Source organism: Zeugodacus cucurbitae, chromosome 5, assembly GCF_028554725.1.
Source record: "Zeugodacus cucurbitae isolate PBARC_wt_2022May chromosome 5, idZeuCucr1.2, whole genome shotgun sequence".
Classification (NCBI taxonomy): domain Eukaryota; kingdom Metazoa; phylum Arthropoda; class Insecta; order Diptera; family Tephritidae; genus Zeugodacus; species Zeugodacus cucurbitae.
Window position 1 is genome coordinate 58898505 of NC_071670.1, and position 21972 is coordinate 58920476.

At 34.4% G+C, this 21972-nt stretch overlaps 1 protein-coding gene across 4 annotated transcripts in view; it reads left to right on the forward strand.

Annotated features, from left to right (window-relative positions):
* The first annotated feature begins 841 nt into the window (after nt 1-841).
* LOC105209968 (death-associated protein kinase related) overlaps nt 842-21972 on the forward strand; it is a 161522-nt gene continuing 140391 nt past the window's right edge. Inside the window, exons 1-2 of one of the 4 annotated variants that reach the window (XM_054232243.1) lie at nt 842-1374; nt 1431-2293. In XM_054232243.1, coding sequence (XP_054088218.1) covers nt 2166-2293 — 128 coding nt within the window. In that variant the 5' untranslated portion in view covers nt 842-1374; nt 1431-2165. Of the gene's footprint in view, nt 2294-16295; nt 16370-21972 lie in introns of those variants that run through there. The other 3 variants (XM_054232244.1, XM_011180669.3, XM_029038851.2) reach the window with 3 other exon arrangements.

Genomic DNA, 21972 nt, shown 5'->3' on the forward strand with positions numbered 1-21972 from the left:
GTATTAGTAAACTTACTCAGAGACACTTAACTAAGAGTCATTGCTAGAAGATCGTTGGAAAACTGCACTATCAGCCCCTGGATAGAGACTTAAATTACGAAGTCTGTATCCTTGGTACCTTTTAATACGTATGCCGTAAAATGTTAGGCATTTACAGACGTAAGCTCATCATTATTAAGCTCGGCTTGCTATGGAAATATCTTTAGCAAAATTATAAGTAATGAGACTTATTCGAATTACTTTAAAATAGCTAATTTGTTGTAAATCCGCCACTTATCAGCTTTACTTAATAATTAGAACACGGCTCACATTGATATTAATACAATATACTATACAAACAAGCTTTAAACAAATATTTAATTAATAAAATTTAATTTTTCTTCTTTTACGACGCAATTTATATCCGGTTCCAAAATTAATATACCGGAACTCAGCTAAAACGTTTATAAAACGTAAATCTGACAACTGACTCTGGAAATGTCAACCTAAAGCTCAATAAACATGGCTTAGCGCTACCAATAGGTTTTTAACTAACAATTTGTTCAGCTTGAGGTACATTGAGACAATAAATTAATAAATATTTCCGAGAATTAATAAATAAAAAATATTTAACTCCATTTTAAGCGTTTGCATTTTTATTATTATTTGCATATTTGAAACAAAATATTGCAGCCATTGCTTTGCTCTTCCAATCGTAAGCCATAGTTGCCACTCGCTTGTGTGTCATATGCTATGCAGTATTTGAAAATGCCTCAATTACAAAATGTAACTTAAATGTGCTGGCAACACCGCAAGAATCTGCAGCTGTCAGCGAAATGGCGCTGGTAGAGCATGAAGAGAAAATGTTGAAAATGTTGAGGCATTCGAAAATCGCTCTTTGTACGTGAAAGGTGGAATGAATGCTGAAAGCGGACGTAGCACAAAACATGTTTTCTTAAATCTAAATCTGGTATTAAGTTTTTCGGGATTAAAAAACTATCGGTTCGATTAAGAAGTGAAGAAAGTGTTATTTGAAGTAAAGAAAACCAATTGAATTGGTAAAGTTTCAATATAATTGTGGTGTTAATTTCGTGAAATCGCATTCTGATTAAAACTCCGTTTGCTTGCTCATTCGTTCGCTCGCCCGCCTTTCGTCGCGTTGCGTTGTTTGTGAAACGAAAAAACAAGGAGAACGAGCAAAGAAGAAAATTGTAATAAGTTGCAACTTCACTCCTGTTGTTAACAATTACGACAACGATTTAAAACCTTAACCAATTTCCAAGTGTGTAATAAAATATTTTGACTATTTTCTCAGCGAATGCGGGGATTGTGTTTAAGCGAGTGTGCATAGAACACAATCTAATTGTAGTGGAGACAAAATTACATTTTGTGAAGGTAATCAGTTGAAACTCAAAAAATGTTGAGTTAACCCACGAACGTACCAAGTGTAGAAACGAATGTACGAACAAACGAATGGAAAACGAAAGCTGTAAAAAGTAGAAGATGTAGTAGAGCAAAAGAAGAAGTGGTTAAATTGGATGCGAAATAAAACGTAACTGGTAGACAACAACGAAAAATAGTATACGTACAAAAACAGTGAGGAAACATATCAGTGGAGCTGAAGAATAATACAAAACCAGAATAACAAATTTGAAACAAGTTTGCCGACGTAAATTTACAATAAAATTTGTGTTTTGTGAAATAACAGTGTGAAGTGAAGAAAACCAACGAAAATCACACATCTCTGATTCATCAACATAACATTAACAAAAAAAAAAAATATATAAATAAATAAAAAAGATTACGTTGAGCTATCGCTGAGTGTAATTCTTGGAAAATAACGCCGTGGTATTACAAATAAAAAAAATAATAATAATAATAAATAAAATTTATTCAAATATATATTAAATAGTAGCTGCTCTAAAGTTGTTACTGCTGCATCATTTAATTTAACTTAAAATCAACGAAAATAAAACAAAATTACCAATTTGGAAATATTAATGAAAATAAGTGTACGCGTGCGCGCAGCGAATAAATGTTTCAAAAATCTTGTTAAAAAGTGTGTAGTTTAAACGAAATTTATTATAACCAATTTATCGCATTTACTGTGAAGTTTCACTTCGCTGTGTGTTAATAAATATCAAAAAAAGTTTTATAATCTTAACATTAAACGACAAGTAAACAAAATGTTTACAGAAGGCATTTTCCCAATCGGTGATGGCCTCTTGGACATCAACGAGGATCGGCTTAAAGAGCTGCTGGTTGCTGACGATATTAACGAAATATATGAATTGGAACAAACACCATTTGCCAGGTGAGCATAAACCGAGTGTGAATACAACTTATTTTATATCGCGACGGATATTAATGAATTTAAAAATATTAGCTTAACGTGTAAACCATTGCTTCAGTATTACTCACATATCATTATTTATGTTATGAATAACGTCTTCTCAAAAAATCGGCATATGGTTCTAGATTTTAATGTTATGTAAATATATTTCAAAAATATCTGTGCTGTGCTATATTTTTACGAATTTCAAAAATGTTTTCAAACATTTTATAAAAATAAAATATTGAAGTAAAGTGAATTTGTTAATCAAATCAATTGCTCCAAAATAACTGCGAAACGGTATATCAAGTTAAAAACCCGGTATCGAATAAATTTTTATTCAATTCCGTCATTGCTAAATTTAAAACAAAATAAAAAACGCCGAAAGATATCAATTAGCTGCAAATTTTTCGCTGCTTCATACCACAAGTGTAAACAACAATTTGGCTTTTATACACATTTATAGTATCTAGAGGAACATTATTGGAAACGTATTAGGAATGTATGAACCTACTCGCATGTACATATGTCTGAGTATTAGTACTATAACTGGTTAGCACGCTAAGCTCTTTTAATGCCTAGCCTCACCAACCTTTGCTGGCAATGAACGTCCGCAAAAGCAAAGCATCCATTCAGTTAGTCAACCAAACGGTTAGTCAGTTGGACAAATCAAATTGCCGTAATTCTTTTTATATGCGATTTAATTTTGCTTTGTTAGCAATTTTTGCAACTTGTTGTTCGGTAGCTGGTGACCATGTTTCTTTTTTTTGTTGTACCATTACTTTCTGAAGCGGTTTGCTTAGCACAGTCACATTGGTGTGAAAATATCTTTAGCCAGCAGCTCTTGTGCTCATGTGTTATTGTGCATATACATATGTATATACATTCATATGTATCTATGAGTGCTTCAATTGCTTTATCATCATTTTTAATATCACTGCTCTCGAGGTGTTATGCTTATTTGTACTTAGCGTTTGGAATTATTATATTTTTTTTTTATTAAACAACTTCTCGGTCTTTATTTGCTCAAGCTGTTTTCTGCGCAAGAACGTTACTTACACTTGTTTGCAGATAAAATTTACAGTTTTATATGTTTACTTTTAAATTTAATAAAAATCAAGTGTTGACTAGCTCTTTATATACGCTCTTAGCAGATTGTAGTTAATTTTGTTTGTAAGAATACTAAAGTTTCTCAAATTTAGAATGAATTATTGGAAAATATATAGAACACGCTAATTAGAAGCCCTAACCAACATGAGGACTCGTTAAAAGCTTTAGCAGCTGTTTTTGTGTTATTGTTTTTTTTATTTGTGTGTGCGTATAACTTTTTCGGTTTTTACGTTGTTGCCTCGCGTTCTTACCGTTTTTTTTCGAACTTTGTGCATATACAGTGTATAATATTTGTTATTTATATATGCTTATACATTTGTATATAAATAAATGTATATAAATATAAAATATGTATTAATATGTGTGTACATTTGCGTATCTAACCTCGCTTTCACATCTTCGCTGTCACCTGCAAAGAAACTAAGCTCTAGTATTTACGAGTCGTTGGAATTTTATCAACATGAGATAATGGGCATGCAAATACAAAACGCTGCCTGTGCATTGTTATTACATATTTTTGCGTTATACGATATACCGATGACAAACAAAGAAAGGCAAAAGTGAAAAGCCAGGGGAAAAGTGTGCTTTTTACTTGTTGACATATACTGGTTAACAAAATAATAGAAAAAGTTAAATTTTTTCAGTGAAAGATATTTTTAATATTTTCAAGTTGTTAAATACATATTTTAAAAAGTTTTAAATATTTTTTTCACGTTTTTCCAAACTGTTTTACAAAAATCAACTCATTCAACCCACAAATTGTATGTTGTCCGCACAAAATAATTAAATTTCCATTTATCTCGCCACAAACTTCAGTTGCAATTTGCATTTTAAATAAGTATGTGCATAAGAAAAAAACAAAAAACCAGTATCATATATTTGTCAAAATGCATTAAATTTCATAAATAAAATTAAGAACAGCATGACAGAATATTACAAATTGCTGACAACAGGAAGTCAATGCCACCGCTTGTGGCCAATACAAGTACGTTGAGTGACGTGTAGTCGATTGGCGTGCAGCGAGTGCGTGTTTACATACCCACATCGTTTTGATTGTGGGCATTGCTATCATATTTTCTAATTAAGCCAAGCTAGTTAACCGCTTTGACAAGTTACATACATTATGGCAACTAAGAATGAAATCAACAACCTACAATACGTGTTTGATGAAAGGTATTGAAACTGGCTTATGCTTTAAATACAACAGTTAGTAATTCGTTGGTGAGATTTAAGAAAATTAAATCCATTTTTGAAAAGTTCAGAATTCGTAGGTAGAATTTTTCTTGAGTTCGATAAATTATCGACTTTCGATACTATGCATACATATTTAGTTACTGTTTCTGCTTACTGTCCTATGAATTTCATAGAAAATTTTAATTTTTTGGAAATTAAATACACGTGAGTTACATACTGCATCCTTCTCTTGACTTGCCTGTATTATCTAGCAAATCGGTATTTTCGTGTTAAGGAATCTACTACCAAACTATACATACACACGTGCACAGTAATTTAGAACAGGTTTTGCCGTACTAACGTTACTACTAAATGACCTTCAAATGTCATCAATCGCACAAAACACCAACTCAACTAAAATCCAAAAATGCAGCTATTATCTGCTTTTATTATTTTCTCCCCACCAGCATTGTTGCCACAAAAACACAATTCGTAAGATTTTGAATTTGAATTTCAAACAAAAATGTGTGTATATAAAATGTCTAGTCTGCAGCAATTTCTTCTGATGTGTTAGCGAAAACCTGCTACAACAAAGAAGCTGCCAAGTAAAGGTAGACGACAGTCTGTGGATGATGTCGGATTTCGGCAGTCAAAAGCGAAAACTGAAACAAGCGCAAAAGCAAAAGAAAATAAAAATCCAACACAATGGCAACGGCAACAACAACAATAACGCTTAAAAGAAAGTCGTAAAATGAAACTGCAGTCCAGTTTAAGAGGTACTATGCATCGAAAGCGTCGCGTCGCGCCGGCTACAAGTCCATGCGATGCGGTTCGTACGTTAGCAGCATACCAACGCTGCCAGCGTCATTTGAGCTGGTCAGACCACGTTGTTAGCAGCAGCTGAAGCAGCGACAGCAGGCAGCAATAACTGCCAGTCCAACTTGAAAGCCACAACAACGCGACGCAAAGCCAAACCAACAAGACCAGTACAATAAACCAGACCCGGCTCAACCAGTGCCCGAACAAGCGCACACAACTGCAAAACAAGATATGTTTTTGTACGATTTTAATACTTTTGGTATTACTTTTGAAATTTCTTTTCTTTTAATTATTTTATAAATTTTCTGTTATATTTTTTAATTGCACATACAAAGCACTCTTAGTTGTATTAGGCAAGATATTAAGTTAATTCACACATAAACCGTAACTTGGCCTTTACTTAATGAGCAGTTATCTGTCATTTGCTGTTCTTGTTGTATTTACGAAAGCTTGTTTTGCAGTTGATGACTCCTCAGCGGCTTTAAATGTGTCGTATCTCATATTCCCTATATCAGATGTGTGTTATATTTGTTCACTTCCACATATGTAGCTGCAATGCTCTGTATGTTCTTATGTTTATTTTGCAGAAATTTGCATATTTCATTATTCATTAGTTTTTATTTGCTAGTCGCTTGTTGTCGCTTTGAAACTCTGTACTGCTGCTGAAGCTGAGCTCGGCGTAACTTTCTGTTCTCGATTTGCATAAATATTTGCACATGTTCTTACACACATACACACATTAGTGCAATTTATATACATAAATATAGTAAATTCAATGCAATTCTCATATGCTGTCATAAACTTCCTTTCCTGCCTCGATTGTGCACAGTGGCTGTTTTTGTTTGCATTGCATTTAAGTCTTCGCTCTGGTTGTTTTCTTCCAGCGCCGCTGACCAGCTGTTGAATTGTTTGTTTGCTTACATTTTGCTTTTTTATTTCGTAAAACTACATGAATTTTATCGTATTACTCATATCACATACTCGTATATTTAGCAAAGTAAGGGTTCGCTATCACTTTGCTTGCCTTTTCAAGCAACCAACCAATCAAGGGTTTCACTGTTACGCATAACCAAGTAAAATTCTTCTTTTTTAAGTTGCTGCTAACCATTTTCTTCCGTTTAGAAATTGTAAAAATATTCATATCATTTTAATTTTTCAAGCTAAGTTTTTCTTAATTTTTGAATAATTTTGTCTGAATAATTTTCACAAAAACATTTCTGCTATTCCGTTGCAATAAATCTCTTTTAATTATTAATTAATTCTTGCTTTTTCCTCATATTCTTAAATACACAAGCGTGTTTTTAATTAATCGCCATTTAATGAAAATTTACTCGCTCAATTGTCAGGTTATTGCCACCTGCAGAATTTCAACAGCATTGCCATTGACTTTTGACTGTGCATTTTTTCGTTAATGTTCCGGAGAATGTTTTTTTCTTTTCTTGTTGCCATCGCTTTCCGTTCAAAGGCACTGAAACGTCATCATCTGTTGAGCAACGTTGAATGTTCGTTGATATTTTGTGCTTCTTATGCCTGTCTTTTCTCAGTTACTATAGACTATTTAACGTTCTACTAGTTACAAATTTCAATTGAAAAGGTTCCATTACTATATAAACTTAAATATTTTGTATTATCTGTTCTTATTCATTATAAGTTTTTTGCGATTTTTTTCGGTTTCATAACTTCCTCATATTTCTTAGTTTTGCATTTTACTAGAATATAATAACTACATATAACTACGCATTGTCTACTATAATCTTTCTTACTCCGTTCACTAACTTCTTTTTGACTGCTTCACTACTTGAACCCTTTCTACCAACCAATTCTTTATCGCAACCACCCTCTTCACCTTTCATCAAACACCTTTACATCTTATATAGTTTCTTTCTGTTTAACATACATCCATACTAATTTTTTTCCGCATTTCTTGTGAAAAAGTTGTTGTATTTCTACCTCAGTTTGCTTTTGTTTTTGTACAAGTAATTTTTGCGTGTCTATAAGCAGTTCCCCTCAACAACCCATGTCAGCAGCGAAGCAACAGCGTATCGGCAAAACTTCTGCATATCTCAGCCGTATTCCACTACTTCTTATTTATATATACATATATTTTATATCAGTTTTTTTTTTGTTTTTGTTTTGCTGCACCAGCAACTTCTTCCCGTCACTTTTCCAGATTAGCTGAGCTGCTGAATGCCGCTACATACATACACACATTCGGCGCATTGATTGTCTAGCTGCTTGTTGGCCGGCCTGACTGCCAGACTGCCTGCCAGTCTTCTGTTGCTAGCTGTTGCCTGCATAACACCATTCAGTGTAGTTGTTTTTGCTGCTGCTGCTATCTACGTTGATTTGCCTGCTTTGGAGTCTGCAATTCCGCGTCCAATGACTGTGAAGGTCGTTTGCTTGGTGCGCTTATGGATTCTTTAACCACTTTTCAGCTGTTTTCTTTTCTTACTTTACATTTAATTTCTTTTTTTTTGTGTTTTTCTTTGCGATTATTTCACTTTTCTGCGATATTTTACTATCAGCGAACGTCAGTTACCAGCTTTCAGCCGTACATTCATACATAACCTCTTCGTTTCCTTGTTATTACTTTGCATTTGTTGTTTTTGGTTAAATTCTGCACTGTTGCTGTGTGGAATGCGTTTGCATGTTAAGTGGCGAATATACGTTACTTTTCAATAAAAACAAATCCTCCACTCAGGAAGTAGAACATTAAGAAACGACCGACCGGCCAGTGTGTCGCAAAGTTGGGGTGAGTTCGTAGTGGCGTATTTGGGTAAACGAACGCGAAACGAAGAGGAAGTTGTCTGTAGTTATGCAAATTTGATGCCTTTCCAATTCTAGATTCATAATTTGCAAGGAATGAGTTGTATAGTTCACTGGCTTCTCGAAATAAGAATCTCTGATATGTTCTAAAATAACCAGGAGGTGGTTTGAGGTGAATGAGTATATGTGGTGAAGGTAGCAAATATTAAAAGATTAGGAAAATCTTGAGTAATATCTTGTTCTGTTGAAAAGAAAAACAACATCAAAGAATACCGCCGATTTGCTTACTTGTCCAGAATATCCACTCACAAAAGTAAAAACAAATATTAAGTCCAAATAATAACATTTAATAAGCCTTTGCACCAATTTGCTGAACTTTACTTTCCCAGAAGAATCATAATTACTAGCTGTCCGACAGTTCAAATGTGCTGTCTATCCAGCAATATATAGCATTTAATGTCGAATTGCGACACAAACAGAACGGTTAAGAATATTTCGCAATTTCGGTTACAAGACAAGAATGAATGGGGAAAAATTGTGAGGAAAGCAATCCAAAAGCAACACATAAAACAAGTCAAGACAACAGCTGCCTAGCTATAGAAACCCATAACTACATTGTCTACAAACATATAAGACCCTATGTAGTTATACTTTGGTGAATGTCTGTACACACACACATTTCTTTAATGGGGCACCTGAACTATAGTTGTACGGTTGTTGTTGTTTCAACACACACTCAGCTGTTCGGTGCCATTGAGGCGAATGCAATTAGCGCACGTAGGTACTCGTAGGTACAACTCGTAACAGGCCAATAACCTTCTTTCTCTTTTCGCACTCACTCACTCACTCGCGCACCTTTCGACACAACAATGGTCTAACTAAGAAGAAATTGCTTACAGACAGACATATATACTTACATAGATGTAAGACAAAGGCGCTGAGGCGGTACAATGAGCCCCTCCGGTAGCAGATACAGATACATAAAAGCGGGGTTAAGCGAAGACTACGTACGCCGCATATGCGTACTCGCTAAAATCGCACGACCACAAGAAGGTTTTAAGCAATACATTTTCGTAATAAGAATTACAAGAACAAAACAGAATTACAACACGTATTTTGTTCCGAAACAGTTCGCATTGCTTAACTACACAATTACATTTTGACCTATGATGTTCACGAATTCGCATACGAGTACATGTCTAAGTACAAATTTAGTACCTTGGAACCCAACCGTTGACAATATTTCATAATTTGTAAAGCTATAGCGGTCTTTATGTAGCACGTAACAGTCTTTAACTGTTCTTCATATTTTGCTTTGATTCTTACAAGTTCGAGTTTCTGCTTTTTCACGATTTTGTCTATCATTTAAGTACTGAATAGCCGTTCTCACCAGGTGAGACTCATAACTTGCGGTTCCTTACAATACTGCCTAAGATCAAGGCTGCTGCTGCTACTGTCTCTTCCAGCAATATGCTATGGTTCCTTATATGTATAATCCGAAGAAACTAAGCAAGAATACTTTCTTGAACAGTTTTTTCACGAGTTATTTTATATTTATATATACATTTGTGAATAAAATAATAAATTTGTGAATAAAATAATATATCTGTAATAAATTAAAATAACCCTATCGTTAGTTATCGATTTTCGATAGTTTTGCAACACCAATAATCAAACAAAATTATTTCGTGTGCGCTTTTATATTACATTTGGTGGAATTTTATTTAAATTTAGTTTTCCTTCATTAAATTAATTCACATTTTAATAATTTCGTGTTCAAAAACAAAAAAGTGCTTTAAATACTATTCAACCAATGTAGCTTGCCTGCCTCAAACACTATTAAATTAGGATATAACCGCTGTCACTAACGTCATATTACATAACCTATTTAGAGTTATTTCGGCACACAAATTTCATTTCCTACTAATGCGTGACACTTTTAACAAACGACCTAGAAAATGAGAGCCCCACCTACAAATGGTGCGCGGAAGTTGGATAATGGATAATGACGTGCGCGCGCCAACAACAAAAACAAAAATTCCGTAAGGACATGACGCGGTGGTTAAAATTTCAAATATGAAAAGTTTTATGTGCCTCAAATAACTCAGCAACAGCCGTGCTACTAGCTACAGCTGTGCACTTGGAAGGCTGACCTAACCTCAATAAATGACTGCTGAAGGCGGTGTAGGTGGTGGTGATGGAAAACAAAATACTTGTGCACATATTTCTTTCGGTAATTCAAACTTTTTGTTTTGTTTGTGATTAAAATGTGGAAAAGTATTGAATAAAGTTTACGTGAAGTAGCGCTGAGGAGCACAAGGTGCTGTACGGGCTTAAATTCCTCAGCTTTGTGTTGGCTAAATATTTAATAATGTCCAGAGTAACGTAACAAAAATTGAATAACTCATAACTTTGTGCGTCTTTAAAATATCATTTGTGCTGCTAAAAATAACCATATTCAAATGTGGGGTGCTGAAATCAAGGCTTAAAAACAACAAATATTGACTCTGATTGTGACGTCAAGCGGTGGGTGTGTATGGTATGCAAACATACATATTTACATTTAACTACATTCATGCAACACTATCACATAACGTCGTTAGATGGTTAGCAGACACGCGTGCTTGGGCCCAGCCACCATTCAACAAGGCTCAGGAGTGGTTTCGCACGGTATAAAAATAGACACACACGAACAGGGCAAAAGAAATGCAAAAATTGTATTTATAAACAACAAAAGTCTCTAACAACAACAACAATATAAACTTAACCACAAGCAACAAGAAAGCGAAAATAATAACAATATTGTGTGCCACCACCACCATCGCCTTCACCAAAAAATATGTGTGTGGGGGGTCGCAACGCATTGGTGACGCGTCTGGGCAAATAGCTGCGGTTCAAATTATTCATGCTTGTGGCGAAAAAATATCATTTACTTTGTGTGGCATTTAATTTCAATGGCACTATCGAGCTTGTGTGGTGACTTTGAGGGTGTGCGGGTGTTTGTCATTCGAATGCCAATATGTTGTGCTCTTACGAATGTTATTTTTGGTGGCGACAGCGTCTCAGGCGTATAGGTGGCTGGTAAAAGGAAGGTGCGAAATTGTAGGAGGCGAAAGTGGATTTTTCGTAATTCAATATGCGCTTGAAGGAATTTCATCTGAAAATGTAGTGGTCACTCAAGCGTAGAAGTGTGGCTGGCAAAAAATTGCTAAAAAATTAAGTATTTAAATATTGTGTGATGAAATATTTAATGTGTGTGTATATTAACTCATAAGTTGAAAAATTGCTTGTATAAGATACGATAATATACGATTTTTAAGAGGCGTTAAGTTTCTTCAAGATTTTTCAAGTGTGTAATAAACTGAAGTGTTCGTTTATACATTTAAAAAAATAAAAAAGAAAACGAAAAGCTTCCTTTTTAATTACAAAAAATATAAAATTACATAATTGAAAAATCGATAAGTGTAAAATTCGATAAGAATATAAATCGAAATAAATAATACTTAATAAAAATAATAAGCGACAAAAGAAGTTCGTTGAAAATAAAAACAATGAAACCAATAACCGATAAAAATAATAATCGAATCGAATGTACTCTTACATTCTTCACCAATAAACAATTTTTGTGTATACATTTATAAATCTTATTAGTAAAATACAAATTAAATCTCTTTAATGCCTTTATCAACTGTTTAATATTCGATATACTATTATATAACCAAGTTTGAGTCATTTCGTGTATCAAAAAATATTTATTGCCGCGAATTTTATTCAGTTCACTTCAAGCGAAATCGTTCGCAAGCTTAAGAATTGAAAACAAAAGCATGTATCTCACATACATACATACATATAATGTTTTTTTATATAAACGTCTGCAAGTAAAGAACCATATTTTATTATCTAATTTTTTGTGTGTGTTCGCGAACCAGTTGCCAATTAATGAAGCAAAAAGCTGAAAATACCTGCGCTTGTTGTTTGCTGTGCCATGTTCACTTATCAGTAAAATGAATGATTAGAGTACCCAAAGCTGTTTGTGTCAGTCAATTTTATCAGACTTAACCAATACTTAAGTACTCAGTTCTATACAGACAAGCAGACTTATATAAGGTGATATGGTGAGCTGAGGGTACAGCGCAAACATTGTCTACTTTTAAGTAGGTAACCTGTTTTAAAACAAAGGAGAAACCATTAGCTAACATATTTTCTAATTTTTTGCGTTGTTCTTAAAAGTATAAATTGAAATTATATACAAATCGTTCAATATTTGCCCTTGTCGATATTCAATTCACTTATGATTTGTTAATTTTTTATACACTCGCAGTCTTAAAAAAAAAAAAGATTTGATAAGAAAATTAAGTAAAAAAAACATTCCAGCTTTATTTCAAGCTTCTTAAAAAATGTTTTTTTTTTTTTATATCGAATTACTCCTGCATATTTTTTATCTGCGAAATTGTTATGCAATTTAAAGTATCGACGAGACCTTAAAATTCTTTTTGTTTTTACAAAAACAAACAACTTTAATATTTTTATTATATTTGAGCAAGATACAATTTAAAATTTCTTGAAATTTTTATAGTCCTAGTGACCGACATTTACTCACCATCGATAACATTATTATGTCTTATCTTTATCAAAGTCATATTAACGACCGAGCATTAACTCGTCATAAAAATATAATCCATGTCAGTTCAGCAGTGACAAAATAATTTAATTACTGTGCAAATGGCATATAATACAAATTTCCATTATCTCACAAACATTATCTCGGTTCGATTAATTTTGCGCCGATGATACTCATTATTCGCCGACTTGCACTACATTTATCACACGCTTGTCACATTGCAATTTGTTTCTGTTTTTGTAAAACATATTCAACATTATATCTTATCGATTGTTGAATTTGTCGCACATTGTGCTGTGGTCTACGTGCTTCGCACAATTGCAGTTTTCTTTTTCTGTTTTTTAATACTCAAAAAAGCTGAAAAACTTAAATTACCAAACTACTAACTTTCAGCTACTTAAACACTACTACTACATACATTAAAATGTTTTCAAAGCAAATAAACGCACAGCAACAATAAAACATATCGTTAAAACACTGAAAAGAAAAACAAAAAAACTTTATCAAAACATAAACTTTCGCCACTAACTGTTGAACGCACACAAAAAACTTAAATAACGTCAAATAAAAATACTTTTCTTTTAAAGTTATATATACGCATTCATATGTATTTTTACATCTTTTTAGATAATAGCAGTTTGTGCGACAATTATGCAAATCGCTCATTGAACTTCATTTTGCCATATTTTGTTACATGCTTTTTTGCATTGCTTTATGCGCTTTACTGTATTTTAAAATTTTTTTTATTTATTTTTTATTCTATTTCTTAATTTTTTTTTATTTTTATTTTTATTTTAATTTTTTTATTTATTTTATTTTTTTCATTTTTTTTGCGATTTTTTCATACAAAATATCTCCAATTGACTCAATTTGACTCAATCATTAATTAACTCTTGTTTTTTATATTGTTTACTTTTATACAACCATTTGAATTTTTATTCACCACAATCGAACCACAAAACACCCTTTACTCAGCTTACGTTAGCCGGCTTTTTGCATATTTATTTTCATATTTTTGCATGTAATTCGCTCAATATTTTCATTGCTTTCATATGTAAATTACGTAGACTACGCCAAAGTTACAAAGCAAACAAGCAAAAACTTTCTAAAACCAATATTTATTAGACAGCTAACAGCTGTGGTGAATATACTACTTGTAAAAGCCAGATGCCCCACTGTGTTCAAATGTTTCCCCCAAATTTCTCGTTATACAAAATTTACTTGCGTTTGACGTTGACGTCTAACTCAAAAATCGTTGCTTACCTGTTGTGCTAAAAATAAATTTTAAACTTTTATTTCTTATCGTTGTTTATCAAGTATATTGCAGTTTGCTGATAAGCTTTAATTAACTTATTGCTAAATAATATTTCTCTTCTTTTATTTGCAGGTTTGTGTACTCCCTTTATCGGTTGATTTTACTGGGTATTGAATATGGTACTGATAAGTTTCTAGTAAAATGTAGTGGTGTGTTGTGGGATTACATAAAAATATGTATTTTTTTACAGCAAAATATTTGATATGAGTATGATTCATAGCTGTAGCTTTACTACAGTGGCATTCTGTGTACGACGTTCTTATCTTGGTCTTATAAAATAATTTCTGTGTGTCTGTTATGACGGACGAATGGGATTTTTTTTTAAGGAATAGAATGCAAAATGAAGTCGGAAGTGTGGAAAATGTGGTAGAAACAAAAAATTATCTTGAATTATCTTCAGTAATGTCCAGGCGGGTGTCTAAATTACGTAAGAAAATATTTTATTAATTAATTAAAATTAATATATCACTTCTCAAGCAATTTCGTCATTTATCAGCAGTGTGAAGCATATTCATAACATATCACAAACATTTTTCGATTAATAATCGAAATTACTTCTTGAACACTGGAGTCAGCCTGTTTTGTTTACATTTACTACTGACGAGTTATTTTTTTTTTTCAAAGAAAACTTATTTCAACAAATTATTGTGCATTACGTGCATAAAATACTTAAACATTTAACAATTTTAAGCGTGCAACACAGCGCTACTGGCTAAAATACATAAAATTAAGTGAAGTAAACAAGTGCGGATTGTTTGAGCTGCAACGTAACAGCACCCCTGGAGTGGTGTTTTAATTTAGAAGAGCCTAAATAAGACAGACATTATCTTACTGCTATAAGTACTATAAGCATATATTTAGCCATGTTTATCTGCCACTCCAAGCATGTTCTAGCAGCTAGCAAACAGACAAACAACAGCAGCCAGCCATCACCTCGAGTCACAAAAGAGAAAATTGTGTCGTTAAATAAAAAAAGTGATGTGCACCAACACAACACACTTGTACGATTATCGCATAAAGTTTACGAAAAACAAAAATACACAATGCGGTGTAAAAATAACCAACTAAATAGCGACGCATTCCATTACAAATGGCGGAGCGCAGCGAAACTGTAGATCGCGCGAGCGCTATCAATACTAGAACGGGGGAAAATGCATACGCATATCTACAAGACAAAAATAATTCGTTGAGCTACTAAAAATGAAACATTGCGCTTTGATGATGCATCTTCAGTGTTGTTGCTGTTGTTTGTGTTACGCATGTTGTTTGTGGCATTGTATTTTTGTGCGCGTCGTTGTGCTGATTATTCTAAACATTACCGACGGACGCATAAACAAACAACAACGCCAGCGTACGCAAAAGTAGTGAAATCTGCATTTTGTGTGCCGAGGGGGCTTTGTGTTGCTGTTGGGTGTCAAGTCTATGTTGCACTTTCCCATCATAACAACCAACAGCAGTTGCAGGCAGGCAGGCAGACAGAGGCACTGTTTGCTGCGTAGCGGGGTAGCAACGCCGGCGGCCTCAATCGGCTCTGATAATGCAGCAGCGCGTACAATCAGAACTATTGTGCACAGCTACAGATACTGATCTACAACAACAACAACAGTGGCTTGCTGTCTTATGCAGCGTGTCATATTCGTCCCCTTCCTCATCAGTATCGCCATAATAGCCGATTATCATAAAATAAAGAGAAATAAAAAGAAAAGAAGCGGCGAAAAAAAACGTTAAAAGTCATTAAAAGTGAAGTGAAAATAGGCACACACTGCATGTGGAGAGCGGCTGCAGCAAATCATAAACCGCTTTTTTGCGATTTTTTCTTGCAACTATTGCCATATGTGCGAAAAAAACGGTTTGCATGCTGTTAGTCCCCAGCCGAACGCTCATCAATGCATTTTGGTATTGTACGCAGTGGAATGTCAAGGACATCGTAACACTTTTACGACCATCATTTGCATAGAGTAGTGTTTATAATATTTTTTTTTTTTTCGCTTTTTTGATATGGAATATATATATGATAGCTGTATATATGTAGCATATGTGAGCCTTGAAGCTGTCGAAAGATAAAGTTTGTGCCTTCGAATGCAATCTGTATGTGTATACGTACTGTGAACAGGAATATAGTGGAATCCAGAGTTACATATATAATTTCGTGGAACTTGCTAAAATTGAATCAACAGAATACAGAGCTTGAACTAATGAGTGTCTATAGAGTGTCTATCAACGCATATACCTTACCTCCAGGTTCAACTTCCAGGTAACTTCATCAACAACAACTAACCAACTAATCAATCAAGCATTTCTTCATTGTATATGCCTAAACAACAACAAAGTCACGGTCGCATGAAACTTTAAAATAGCATACCGCTCATTCACCAATTATTTACACTTCACCTTCAACTCATTTCATTTGCGCTAATAAATGCTATAAAACGTCTTATTGCCTCGGAACGCCAACACCAACAATAATGATTTATGCAAGTACAGACTGCTGGAGCCGCCTATAAAGGAAGCACATGCATGCATGCAAGCATACAATCAACCGGCTACATGCACAGCCATTAAACCACTTGATTATCCAGCCATTCATTCATTCATTCTTTTATATACCCCCTAGGCCAAACACCATTCATAGCCATAAATACACGCTGCCCATCATACATACATACTTACGCTGCATTTTCATCCAGTCCACTTTGTGCTCATTCCTCATGCGTCCAGCAATGTGTGTCCATTTTGGCGTCCGTGCGTATGCCAAGCAATGTAATTAATGCAAAAGCATGATTCTCTACGCATCCACCCACATGCATGTAGTCGTCCGTCCGACGCTTATTGACGCTTTTACCATATGGATTAGCATTTTATTAAAATGAAATTTATCGCACGTATCGTAGCTTAGAGCCATATGCCACCCGTACCACTTACAATAGAGGTGGTGGTGATGCATCAATTGGAATATATTGTGTTATATTGAAATGTTGAGAGTTGCTTAGTTGACCGTTCTTCGCTTGGTTACTCTTCAAAGAGAGTAAATTTTTAACCGGAGTATTAGTTAACAAGTACTTTATCTATACATTTAGCACAACAATTTTTAATTTAGCGTAGATTTCTAATAATTTAGATTACACTTTACAGTTTTTGATCCAATAAGTGTTTCAGGAAAGTTTAAAAATCCTTAACCACTGGTTAATTTTAACCGGAGTATTAGTTAACCTTTACTTTTTTCGATACATTTATCCAAAAATTATGTATTTTTAGTCCTTTTTAATAATAATTAATCTGGAGATGCTATTTTTCAGTTTTTGATCCAATAAGAGTTGCATGAAAGCTGAGAAATCCTTAACCTCTGGTTAATTCGAACGTGTGAACTTTTCTGATTTGTCAAAAGAGTTTTAATGTTTAAGAATTTAGATTGTGCTCTATATTCGATCTAATAAGTGTCAAAAAAAAAACTTAAAAATCCTTAACCGGTGGTTAAATTTCAGTTAACCGATACTTTTTCGTTACATTTATACATTTTATTTTATATTTTAAGTCGTTTTCTAATAATTTCGATAGTATTTTGGTCGAAGAAGTGTGCTAAATATACTGGAATTTCTTAACCACTGGTTAATTTTAACCGGAGTTTAGTTAACCGATACTTTTTTCGATACATTTACCCTATCATTTTATATATTTTAATAATTTTCTAATAACTCAGCTAAAATTTTTCAGTTTTTGATTCAATAAGAGTTTCAAGAAAGCTGAGAAACTCTTAACCGCTGGCTAATATTGCAGAAAATAATTTGTATGCCTAAATATAAACATTCCAGACTTTCCTATTTATATTGAGGGTTTTAATGTTCTGAGTATAGTTCACTGCTGAGATTCTAAATCAAGAAGCAACTCTACAAATCGTTTATACCGTTATATGACATTTCTTCTCATGTCGGAAATATATTATAACTTAACTTAAAAATTCAGCTGGTCTCTTAACATTCAATTTTAATCAGCAACAGACATTCTTCCTTCATTTGAAGTATAAGACCAATACCACAAACTCCTTTTGACTGTCCACATTTTTTGCCGTCCGTCTTAATTAACTGATATCCAACAAACGTTTTCCGCATTTCAACTGCCAACCAATCAGGCTTGTCGTCTGCACAATTCCAGCCACTTTCACGTTGCAATTCTAGCTAAAGCACTAAACTATTCTTTGAATGAAAGTGTTTGAGGTTTCCTGCCTTTCTCTAAGGGGACTCTTCCCCTAAGAGCTACTGTAACATTTTAATTTTCATTAAGCCACTAGACGGGATGTAATTTTGCAATTAGTTGCATGGCAAAAAGTCAAGCAAAAAATTTGCGATATAAAAACTGAACTGAAAATTTACAGTTACTAAAGCATTGCTATCAGCATTCTCAGGCTTCTGCTATGCTTTACGTAAGTGCTATTGTACTATTGATGCAGCAACATGATTCATTGGCTTTAACGTTTGCCCATAATTTCCTGCTTTTCCAGCTAATACTTATCAGACTTCAAGAATGCAGTCCCTTTCATAGCTATATATGTATGCAGTCTTCTATGTTTTCTTTTGTACTTCCCTAGCGACGCTAAGAATTTGCACAACAATTTCCGTCTTTCGCGGAACTGCGTCCAAGTTTCCTACTCCTCGGTTGTGTGTGACTATGCGCCTCTGCCGTCAGGCTTCCTGTCAAACGGCTGGCTGGCTGGCGCTCCACCTTCTTTCGATGTAATATAATGCCTGACAGTTTTCTCACTGCGCCTAATTGAGTAGGAAGGCAGCAGGCAGGAATTGTAGGCATCATCATCATCGCCATCATCAAGTGTGGTGTCGTCTCATCAGCGCTTGCTTGCCTGCCTGATTGCTCCTCACTCCCTTTCTCGTCTCTTGCGCCTATTGTTTTCGCTCTGCAAGTGCACTACTTAACTTCCACTTTTGCAGTGCTGCCCCTTCTGCCCATTTTACGTAGCTCTCTTGCATTTTTATTTTTCCACTCATTCCATTTCATTCAATGAATGAATTCACATGTCGTGGAGTGAATGTTACATTTTTCCACAGTTGCACATTTTCCGGTCGCAATGCGTTCGGTTGCTCTGACGTTCGTTGGCTGTAAATTAGTTCATTGCGTTGTGTGTTGAAGCTATTTATTGTTGTAACAGTCGGTAGCAGTAGGTAAGCTCTGCTCTGTTTGTGCGCTTGCTAATTGTGTATATGAAGTTTGAAATGTTTTTTGCTCTCCCCTCCAGATCCGCTGATGTGCGCGCTTTGTGCTCTTGCCTTCTTTGGCATCATAAAAATTTTGAGTTATTTTAACGCTTTAGAAGTCATTATACAAATATTTCCTATTGCTCTTACGTCGTCGTTGCTGTCGTGCGCCCCTCTATTCTCCCTATTTTGCTAACTTTTTCTTAATTCTTTTTTGTGATTTATACGCGTATTTTAATTCCTCCTTTTAGCTTTAAAGTTCTTTGTATTTATTTTTAAGTGTAGTGTTGCCATTTGTTTGGATTTTTTTTGTAAATTTGGAAGTTAGTTAGTCCATAATTTAGTTATTTTAGACAATTTTCGGTAAAAAGAGATAGAAATTACTAACGTCTAACTCCTCGACCTTTCTCGCTTCTTCATTGTTATGAGCCTAACACTCTCCCCTACCAAATCCACAGCGATCCTATTCACAAATTGGACGAAAGATGTCTGAACATCTCTATCGATGGCATCGCATCAAATCGCCTGATCGCCTGGATGCAGTAGGACGCCGCTGGGGAAGCATCATACTTGTTAGAATACCGCTCTCCGGACAACTACAGGTTGCCTCTTGATGTCTCCGGTTGAGCACCGACACAATGAGGCTCGTATGCTACCTGTGAAGGATCATAACTCAATGGTCTCTAAACAGTTTATGTTGTGATGGGAGAAATCATCCCTACAGTCACCTAATGAAAGCCGAGCCGCCTCACAGAGTCCTCAAGAGTACCTTCCTGAAATACGTCGACGGCATACTGGACTATGCCGATCGGATTTCGGATGCGACAGACTTTCGACAAGCACTGAACGCCATTCACAAAGGAGCCATTGAAACGGACTCATCGACTCCCTCCCGTGAATGGCGTACTTGGAGATAAAACATCACCCACAAGATAAAACACACGACATAGAGCTCGAGCTGCCTCCCGAAACTAGAGTGACACTCGCGCAACTTCGTTCTGGATACTGTAGCAGGTTACATCTCTTTGCGTGCCCTCTAAACCCCTCTTATCTAACATCCATTTCCCTTTGGTCCAACCCTGTCGAAGCAGCTCGTTTCCTGGGCCGTTAGAAGACTTCAATTACAATTAATTTAAGTTTAACGGTTCAGGTAGGTTTGGGTAATTGTTAAAACAACAACAAAAGAACTCTCCAAATATTTTGTATTGAACAATATACTTTAAATCTCTTCAGAGAGCGTAAAATATCGCAATGAATTTCATAAATCAGTTGAGAATTACAGTTTTATGAAATGAAAATCATTAACCAATTTATTTTGAAAGTTAACTGATATTGAAATCAATTTCCATTCAAAACTGTTTTGGGCGTGTAACATTTTGTTTATTTTTAACTACATACATACGCACACATGTATTTAATGCGAATGTAGTTCAAACGCTTTTCGCTTCTAATGACATTGAGGTTAGACAAACCCGATTTGGTTGAAAATTGCGCGTACGTGTTTCACCGGCCGTTTAAACTTCCCGCTATGACGCATTATGGGCGCAAATGGTCAACCGAAAGCGGTAGCGCGTACAATACAACAGTTTCACAATTATCAATTCCCTTCAGTTCGGCTCATTAGTGAAACACTAGTGAGTTCACTACTTACTGGTAACCACCACTGGTTACCCACCATAATACCGGCAATGCAATTCACTCATGAATTTAACACGGCGATGTCATTGGCGGTAACCGATTAACACTATTCACGAGCGATTTCACCGCTTATACTTCATTAGCTACTTCACCACATATCACTGACTATATATCATTAGTTACCTCACAACTTACCGACTATTAAATTTCACTACTTTCTTTACTACCTCTCAACCTGGCTAGTTTATTCCAAACTTAATGAAACACAAATTTTATTTAAATTTTATATAATTAACAATATTAATTTTTATTTAAAATTTCTTTGTTTACAATTATATTTACCATCTGAACAACAGAGTCGGTTAATATCAGTCTTCGGCTGGATTCAAAAGCGACTTCGTTGAACATGTGATAAAGAAAGAAAATAATTAAAAAGAAATCTAGTTGATATTAAAATTGTATTACAAATTACATACCATATTTATCACTGCACTTATATCCCTAAGCCACATTTCTAAGAGTTCCATTAAAATTTTGTGTTGATCTTAAATGAGTAAAATAATTCGAAACAAGTATACATATAAGTAAGGTATTAATAATTTAAATAAATGTACATACAATGATATTTATGCGTTCATAAATACGTGCAAACACTTCCAAACAAAGCATATAATTATACAGCAATGTTGGAATTCTTACCTCTTTTCATTGTGCAGGGCAATCCATTTTTTGCATACATATGTATATACATATAAAATATTTATGTTTTCTTTGCTTTTATTCACTATTATTTCATTTAATTATCCACCTTTTAATAACACTTTTAATAAACAATAAACGCGACGCGAGATCAATTGTACAATCAGAGAACAACTATTATGCGAAAAATGAAATAGCAGAATTACAAAGAAAAAGCTAATGCCTTTCTTTCTACTACAGTAAATCAAGCTTTCAATGACCAACTACGTACGTAAATACTATAATGATCCAATAATTATTTGCAACTTGTACTTAC